The 9,227-nt window shown below is 43.0% G+C and overlaps 1 protein-coding gene across 1 annotated transcript; it reads left to right on the top strand.

The window, feature by feature from the left end:
* Positions 1–3,340: 3,340 nt before the first annotated feature.
* On the top strand, positions 3,341–8,730 carry LOC139063538 (spectrin alpha chain, non-erythrocytic 1-like). The gene is made up of 8 exons (XM_070545701.1): positions 3,341–4,560; positions 6,912–7,034; positions 7,105–7,322; positions 7,746–7,838; positions 7,949–8,053; positions 8,126–8,158; positions 8,239–8,274; positions 8,483–8,730. The coding sequence occupies exons 4-8, from the start codon at positions 7,773–7,775 to the stop codon at positions 8,558–8,560; spliced, it is 318 nt and encodes a 105-aa protein (XP_070401802.1). The 5' UTR covers positions 3,341–4,560; positions 6,912–7,034; positions 7,105–7,322; positions 7,746–7,772; the 3' UTR covers positions 8,561–8,730.
* Positions 8,731–9,227: the final 497 nt, after the last annotated feature.

Below are 9,227 nucleotides of genomic sequence, written 5' to 3'. Positions count from 1 at the left end.
ACTGTTTTCAGATTTTATTTCGGTTTTTGAAAGAGATAAGGGTGTTTGGGAGACTTTGAGTTTTTTTTGTTTTTGTTTTTCCCCTGTTTGGTTTTGTTTTGAGAATGCTGTTCCAGACCACACTCCACACCAGTTGGTGGCGGTAATGCACCATTTGTTGTTTGCCAACCGCCAGTAAAACACCAAAAGAAGAAGAAGTGCATGCCAAACAAGCCCCCACAATGCGAGTAGGACCTGGCTGCAGACATCAGCTGGTGTGTCGAGAGCAAGATGGCGTGTCATTACTTTTACCGGAAAATCGACGAGCGAAAGACCTCGGCAGGAAGTTGGTCTTTTTTTGGCGGCCGCTACGTTGTTTTTGTTTCAACCATACTCGGCGGGTTTCAGTTGAGGAAAGGTAAGGGTAAGGATGATAGATAAAGAAAGAAGGATAAGGATGAAATTAACTAATTGTTGCAATCGTTCTTAGTTCTTAAATGTAGGCACTGTAGCTTTTAAAGCTTTACCAGAGAATTACTGCAAAGGCACCGTGTTTCTTAGCTAATTGTATCAATATTAACACGCAGTCTTAAAACGAATGCAGGGAGATCACAAGCTAGCTAACACAAAAGATACATAAATAAAGCTATCAGCAATTGTAGCTTAGCTTTAACTTAGCTATTTGATTTTTCTGGTCTCCCTGTTTGTTAAAACAGTTAAAGTAATAATATTAACTTTATATATAATTTAGATATGATATAAAGACCACGATTTCTAATACTGACTTGACTGAAACGTTATTAATGCCCTTTTTTAATTAAAAAGCGTAGATTTTCAGAGATTTGTAAGTGGTTTCAATCACTAGTTTTCATACGAGGCTAAAGTTAGCTTCCGATTCGGGAAATGGCTAAAGGGCTAATACACCCAATTTTTCTCTACTCTGACCATTTTTATTCTGCTCTAGCTCAAAACCTACAATACATACACTCTTCAAACCTATTTTAGATTATTCTGGGCTTGTAGGAATGCATAAAACATAGTTTGTGATTTGTGAAACCTTCCTCTGGTTTGTGAAACTTCAAAAAAGACAGATTTATCAATTTATTTTTCAGCATCTGGCCCACACTGGAACTGGTCCTGTGCACCCAGAAATAAAATGTATTTTCTGGACAAGCTTAGCTTTCAATATCTCTAAATATTTTTCAGTTATTGTGTGTGGTGTGCTGGGTCATTCTACTGTGGTTGCACAAATCAGGTGTCCTGCAACAGGTACAATAACTTTGAAATAGTAGCCGCTTCTCTAATTAATGCCGCCCTCCTTCTGATTCTGTTTCAGAATAATCCTATCCTTATAAAAAATAGATATTTTTGTCGACTGACTGCTTTCATCGGGTTTGGTTTATATTAATATTACCGGATTTAAGCACATTTAGCTGCAAATCATTCAGGAGTTACAGGCCTTAAATATAGATCTAAAATGAATATCGGACTTCTTCAAGTGACACTGACAAAACTCCTTACATGTGCTTGTATTCTTCATTTGCTAATAAGATGTATTTTTATCTAAATTACAGGACAATCGAGGCTTTGAAAAATGGAACCCAGGCAGTGATTTCAGATGGGGAAATCAAGGTAATGTTTAATTATAATAAATTAAGACTCTAAAATTGGACATAGGATAATGTAATCCCTTGTTTTCTGTGGTAATGTTGCTTATTTTTAACTCTTGTCTCTACTCAGACTCTGTATAAGGATCTCTGCAGCGGTAGAGTGAAGTCTGGCCTCATGTATCTGGCACAATCCAGGTGTCTCGCTTAAATTAAAGCAAAGACTAAAGCCACTGATGTTCCACTTTGCTGATGCACAGGTAAATGTATACTGACTTACAATAAGCTGCATCACATTTATTTATGTGGATGCATGGTCAGTGGGCCACCTGGGTCCGTTGTCTAATGCTGAGAGGAACGTTTTGTTCATTATTATGTTAATGTGTTTTATACGTTGACGAGCTGACAGAGCGGATTGGTTCATGCTCAGGAATAGATAAACTAATAAAGAAGAGAGAGTTCCAGTTTCTGGACTTGGTGTTTGATGTCCTTGTTCCAGAGGTACAACGCAGTCTTCAGCAGTTGTTGGTATAAAAGTTACTTTTCGACATTTGACAGTGTATGAAGTAATCCTTAACAGAGTTTGGTGGCAGGAGAATCTCGTCTCTGCTTTTTGCGGATGATGTGGTCCTCCTAGCTTCACCCAGCTCTGACCTTCAGCTCTTGCTGGATAGGTTCGCGGCCGAGTGTGAAGCAGCTGGGATGAGGGTCAGCACCTCCAAATCCATGGTTCTCGACCGGAAAAGGGTGGCTTGCCAACTCCGGGTCGGGGGAGAGGTCCTACCTCAAGTGGAGGAGTTTAAGTATCTCGGGGTCTTGTTCTCGAGTGAGGGTAGGAGGGATCGGGAGATCGACAGGCGGATCGGTTCAGCGTCTGCAGTGATGCGGACGCTGAACCGATCTGTCGTGGTGAAGAGGGAGCTGAGCCAGAAAGCCAGGCTCTCGATTTACCGGTCGATCTACGTCCCAATCCTCACCTATGGTCATGAGCTTTGGGTAATGACCGAAAGAACGAGATTGCGGATACAAGCGGCCGAAATGAGTTTCCTCCGTAGGGTGGCCGGGCTCAGCCTTAGAGATAGGGTGAGGAGCTCGGACATTCGGGAGGGACTCGGAGTAGAACCGCTGCTCCTCTGGATCGAAAGGAGCCAGTTGAGGTGGTTTGGGCATCTGGTCAGGATGCCTCCTGGACGCCTCCCCAGGGAGGTGTTTTGGGCATGTCCTGCCGGCAGGAGGCCCCCGGGTCGACCCAGGACACGTTGGAGAGGTTACATCTCCAATCTGGTCCGGGAACGCCTTGGGGTCCTGCCGGAGGAGCTGGTGGAGGTGGCCGGGGAGAGGACGGTCTAGAGCTCCCTAGTTGGGATGCTGCCCCCACGACCTGGACCCGGACAAGCGGAGGAAGACGACGACGTTGAAGTAATCCTGCATGTTTTTCAGGTAACAATAAAAGTGTTGGAAAAATGGGAGGGGATGAATCGATATGCAGCTGAGAAAGCCATGCTTCAGCAAATTCATTTTTACCCAAAATAAAATGGTTGTGAAATCAAGTGTTTCTTTGGTTTTATTGTCTTTCACTCAAAATAAATACCAACTAGCTAAATAGTTATCAGCTGTAGTAGTTAAATTCTGTTGCAATGAGCTGCTGTGATACACAATAGGACAGTGTTATGGATATTTAATAACTAATTTTTGTTGCTGGTGAGAGAGGAGTGTTGCTGAAATGTTTTTCACTGCTTCTGGGAGTTCTGTACTTTAGCAATTGGTGTAGGTCAAAAGTTCATCTTGGGCTTAACAATAAAACTGAATATTTAGCCAGTACTATTTTGTTTGCACATTTTGAAAAGTCTTAGTTTAACGTGTTCTCATTTTATCCATATGTTTTTTAATTCACTTTACAGCCTTTTATTGTGTGTGTGTGTATATATACATATATGTGTGTGTGTGTGTATATATATATATATATGTATACGTATGTATGTATGTGCTACTGTCATAAAAAATTCCCTGTCTGAAGAACAAAGGGATTTAATATTCAATTTTCATGCAACGCAGGTAACGTTACTTAAGTTTGCCGGTCCAGATCTGAAGAGAAAAAAAAAATCCGAAATAAAAAGCTTTATCCGGTAAGTTTTGTTTTTTAAAAAACTACTTCCAGTGAAAGTAATGACTTCTGGTTAAGGTAATGACCCACTGTGTAATTTTTCTCTTAAATGTGTACAAATCGAAGAGAAAAACGACACGGTATGGTTTTGACAAATCCAAACTACTTTTGTGCTTTGTCAATAAAGCGTATTCAAGAAAAAAAAACTACTTCCGGCAAAGGTAATGACCCGAAAAAAAACTACTTCCGGCAAAGGTAATGACTTCCGGTGAAGGTAATGACACTTGTTTTTCCGGATACGTCATTTCCTGTCACGGCAAGGACGCCAGCTGATGTCTGCAGCCAGATGCTCTTGCACAATGCCGCTCAGAAAATGGTCCCATCCCGGAAGTAAGAAAAATTGCAGTTCCACCCTCATCCGCTGGGGGCTGGTGCCAGAAGCGAGCAAATCCTCATTGACTCCCATGTTAAAAATGCCGATTTCACAGCAGAAATAAACATGTTTACAGCCTGGTGCCAAAACATGTTTTTTGTCTAAATTATCTAGTTTATACTCATGACAACTCTGAGGGGGGTGAATTTTTTTCTCACTCTTCTGTTTAAGTGTATTGAAAGCCTAAAATTCTGTATAATTAATGAGCATCCGACACACGTGACCGCCGCCTCAGACCCACGTGACCACAGAGCTAGCTCCGTGGAAAGGCCTCAGTACAGCCTCGGTCTGGCTTGGAAACTGCTCCGGCATTTTGAGTCTCTGTGTTTGTGTATTCTTCTTTGGATATTATTGGTGCAATTGTTGGACAAAATGACTTGCAGTGGTATTAATTGCACTAATAGAGCGTCCAAGGAGTCTCCACTTCATTTTTTTCGGTAAGTTAAAATCTATATTCGTATTTTATGTCACTGCCACCTTTAAACTAGCTGAGTTTACCGAAGTAGCTAGCTAACTATCAGTTTAACATGTAGCATGTACTGTTTAACCATGAAATTTAAATGTAAAATACGGTAAAATAATTAATAGGGCATATTTAGATGGGTAATAGGGTAAAACCCAGTGCATTTAAGATAAAAATGGGTTGAAATATGACGGAGCGCTAAGAGGGAGACTTCTGTGTCCATTCTTACATCCGGTAATCCCCAGCGGTCAGGCCGGGCAGCCTGACCGATCCGGCGCCTACTTGCTGCGCCTAGCTGCTGCGCGGTCTGACCGCTCGTGGAGTTTTTCATGTCTGACTTTAACCGCATCTACCGTATTACGGCGTGAGCGCAACAGCGACAACTTAATATCGATGTGTAAGCAGCCTGAGTGGTAGGGTGTTTTCATCTGAACCCTTAAAACCTCCAGCAGGCTATGCTGCACTATTGACGTGTTAGCGCGCGGCGCTAACAACTTAGCAACGTGACATGTCTCTGAGAAAGCGTAAAACACGGACGCTTCTTCTGAAGCGGAAAATAACACCTCTTCTTAAGCAGAGCAGGATGTCGCCTCGGCTCGTTCACGGCCGAGCCGGACTGAGCTCGATAACATTGACCAAGCACAGCCACTGGGCCGTTGTAGCTGCCACCAGGCCTGCTGAAGGAACTCCAGCGGGTTTCATCAGACTCGTAAAGTTTCTTGTTTTTGCTGGGGATTTCTGTATTTTACCGCTCCCTCCTGCAGTCTTCCCCTATTAAAATTTAAAATGTGTAACTTTATGTATTGTGATGAATGACTAATATTCATGTAAAACTAAAACGTTAGGCATTTAGGGGGAAAAAACAAAATAATAAACATTATACAGATGTCAAATAAATCAAACTGTAATTAAACTATATATTTTCAAAGTCATATAGACAGCATGATGCTTTGTGTGATCCGCGCGGTTTCACTTACACCCCTTTAATGATCAGGCTGTTTTTTATTATTTTTATCAGCTGATAGCAGTTGAAATTATGGTAAAAAATACTTTTATCTGTTTTTGATAACTTAATGCCCAGGAAGAGCATCTTCTCTAGACATTAAATATAACCCAAATGTTTTATTATGAGCAGATCTGATGAAGGTGTAGACAAGCAGTCTGCAAAGTAAAACTTGTTTAGAGTCCAAACTCTTACTAAAGCTTTTGAAAAGAAAAAATGGTTGAATTTTGAGAAATATCCACAACAGGGGAGCGACACCTCTGAAAAATGTATATTTTCTCTGAATTCATAGAATAATGTGAAGATTCTGGGAAAAGTTGGGATTCTGAGATTAAAACGTAAATCTTTCTAATCATAATTCTGGCAGTTTTTGTGTCCTTCTGCTGTGGAAAGTCGTGCAACATGAAGATACTGAGAAGATGCTTACAACCTGTATTTTTATTCCATCCATAAATAAAATCATGAGCTATTTTTTTAATCCAAATTTGATCCAAAGGGCCATCGTTGGTTCCAGACCCGTTCTAGAACATTCCTCTAATCTTAAAAGTCATCATCAGTTTCTTCCTTTTAACAAATATTTATTTGTTCAAATATTTAATATTTATAACTGGAATATTTGTTCCTCCCTCTCCCACTGCAGTTAGTCCTGTCCTGCAACCCTGTTTTTGCAGCTTAGTGAAGCCAACCATCACTAACCTGGGGGTGGTTTTGGACCCAGAGATGCGGATGGACTCCCACATTAGCCAGGTGGTTAGATCCTGCTTTTCCCGGCTTCGCCAGCTACCAAAAATGAAGTCCATCCTGAAAGACGTGTCATATTTTCTCCCCAAGCTGGACCTGACCGTCATGTATCGGTCCAAAATAGTGTGATGATATTGTGTTTTTTGTACATAACAGACTTTTTAACAGACAAATTTGTCGCATTCTCCTACACCTCTTCACGGGCTCGCCACAGTAAATATTCTATTTGGCAAGAGATAAACTTTATTGTATTTATCCTAGTGAATCTATAATTAAACGGGTAAACTAGTAGTAGCACATCCAACATCAAAGAAAGTAAAAAGTTACTATCAGGAGAGGGAGAATGTTTAAGTGGTTAGCAGCAGTGTGCTAGCCGATGGCCCCCTCCATGAGGCCACCACAGCTCAGCAAAACGTCATTGTAGCTTCTTCTGGGGAGAAAAACACTTAGAGAAAAAATAAAGTTAACAGCTGAAATAGCAGGAAATAATACAGTTAAAGAGCAGATTGTAGAAGAAAGAAACCCCTGGGTTAAACTGGTCTGTCTACTGCATAATGCTGAACTCTAACATGTGTCCTCAGGGAAGGACCTGATTGGTGTCCAGAACCTGCTGAAGAAGCACCAGGCTCTGCAGGCTGAGATCACAGGTCATGAACCTCGCATCAAGGCTGTCACCCAGAAAGGAGAGACCATGGTGGAAGAAGGTAGAGCGGGTCTGGTCCTGACATGTTTCTGAGGTGTCTGCAGGTTCTGGCTCACTTTTTTTGGGTCCAGGTCACTTCGCTGGTGAGGAAGTGAAGACTAAACTGTGGGAGCTTCATGGACGTTGGGACACGCTGAAGGCCAAGGCGTCCCAGAGGAGGCAGGACCTGGAGGACTCTCTGCAGGCCCAGCAGTACTTTGCGGATGCTAATGAGGCCGAGTCCTGGATGAGGGAGAAGGAGCCCATCGTTGGAAGTCCAGACTAAGGGAAAGACGAGGACTTGGCCGAGGTATGGAAGTCCCTTCCTGAGAAACTCCAATCGCTTTTCTTTGCTCTCTTTCCAGTCCTTCATAATTAGTGTTTCTGTATTTGTAATTTCCTTCGGTTGTCTACCAGACGTCGTTGCTCGTTTGAGCGTCTCATGGGTTAGGGGTAGAAGTGCTGGCCTCGCACAGGAAGTGATGACAAACGTGTTCCCGTCGCTCTTATTTCAAACGGTTTACAAGCTGTGATGTGTGTTCCCGCTGCAGAGCAGCCATGACACGTGGCAGCCGGCAGAAGGCTCACGCTTTTCTACTAAACACCCGCAGAGCTACGTCTGCGGTGAACTGAGCAGGGTTTGTTTTACGGTGGCGGATCCGATTGGACCATCGCTGCGAGAAAGCTCCACTTGTGTCAGACGAGCTGAAGGTTCTGATGTTCTGCTCCACAGGCTCTCCTGAAGAAGCACGAGGCCCTGATGTCGGACCTGTCGGCTTATGGCAGCAGCATCCAGGCCCTGAAGGAGCAGGCCCAGTCCTGCAGGGTGAGTTCAGAACCCTCGGCCCGTCAGAACATTCTTATCCACCACGTTCTAACACCAGACCTGTTAACCCGACAGCAACAAGGTAATCAGCAGGTGCTTTTGTCCTGCAGGACCTGAAGGACAAAGAGTACCGCCTGAGGGACATCAACAAGGTGGCATCTGAACTGGAGTCAGAAGGTCTGATGGCTGAGGAGGCTCCTATGGTTCAGGCTCAGGTGAGCGTCACCTGTCTGCAGCAGCTGGTCCCTCTCACTTCCTGGTTTAACTCTGCTCGTCTCTGTTTGTAGCAACAAGAACATCTGGGTTCTGCTCCTGGAAAGGTGCGTGTTGTCCTCCGCCTCCACCAGAACCAGACGTGGTGTTTATGTTACCACTCATTTGTTTGTTTGTTTGTTTACAGGATGAAGCCGACTCTAACACGGCGTCACCCTGGAAGGTGAGTTCATTCAGCTGATCAGAGGTCACCTCTGATGGCCGCAGTCACGGCCGACCGTGCTGAAATCACACAGGAATTCAGGTGACCCGGCAGGCACCAGGTGCTGTTGAAAGTGGGGACATGTCAGCTGGTTGCCATGGCTACAGTTATCTTTATGCATCTGTATGACTGCTGACTGGTGTGTGTTTCCTGTGACCTTTGACCTCAGACCGTACGGTTGGGCGTTCAGACGACGACTAACTTTAATTCCATCAAGGTAAGAGGAAGCTCTTCCCTTCCTGTCTGAGCGATCCGTCTCCAGGTTTCTTCGTCCGGCGTCCAGCCCGCTGGCGTCCACCTTCATCTCACCTTCATCTCATCTCACTTCATTTATAGTGCAATACTTTCACATTATCATTTTCCCACACTTCTGTATACCTGTATTTTGTTGTTTTTCAATAAAGAATGACAAATTATTTAAGTTTGGTTTTTGTTGCACACAAATATATATCTGTAAAAAATATCTACAAAGCTAATGTTTACATAACAAGTATGATTGGGTTTTGCAATACGGCACTCAAGTTTATTTTAGTAAGATTTTCAAACCAAGTAAAGTTAGTAAAGAACACATTTCTATTGTCTGCTAAGAAACTGTTGGGATTTAAAATGGGCCTGTTGTACAAATAACTTGTAAATGATTATTCCTCACTTTTGTCTTAACCAAAGAAATTCCAGTAATTGAGCAAAAACATTTATTTTTAACACTACATTTTATAAAACAGGGCGCAAAGTGTCGGCACATGTAGGTATTTATGTCGATGGTCCACCCCAACCAAACCAGGAGACACAGACGTCAGGGAGGCCAAGGTTGTCTCTGCAGCTCTCTGGGCACCACGCCTCACTCAGCTGTCTCCAATGATCCAAATGGCTATGGAGGAAAAAATAACAGGTTTGGCCTAGCTGTTTAAAGTACA

This window comes from Nothobranchius furzeri, chromosome 2 (assembly GCF_043380555.1).
Source record: "Nothobranchius furzeri strain GRZ-AD chromosome 2, NfurGRZ-RIMD1, whole genome shotgun sequence".
Lineage (NCBI taxonomy): Eukaryota > Metazoa > Chordata > Actinopteri > Cyprinodontiformes > Nothobranchiidae > Nothobranchius > Nothobranchius furzeri.
The sequence above is the reverse complement of the archived record's forward strand: the minus strand, read 5'-3'. Positions and strand labels throughout refer to the sequence as shown.

Excerpts from the sequence above, each read along its gene's own strand:
- LOC139063538 (XM_070545701.1), top strand. The coding sequence starts at position 7,773 with ATGTCGGACCTGTCGGCTTATGGCAGCAGCATCCAGGCCCTGAAGGAG. Across the intron at positions 8,054-8,125 it reads CTCCTATGGTTCAGGCTCAG|CAACAAGAACATCTGGGTTC; the intron begins GTGAGCGTCACC and ends CTCTGTTTGTAG. Across the intron at positions 8,159-8,238 it reads TGGGTTCTGCTCCTGGAAAG|GATGAAGCCGACTCTAACAC; the intron begins GTGCGTGTTGTC and ends GTTTGTTTACAG.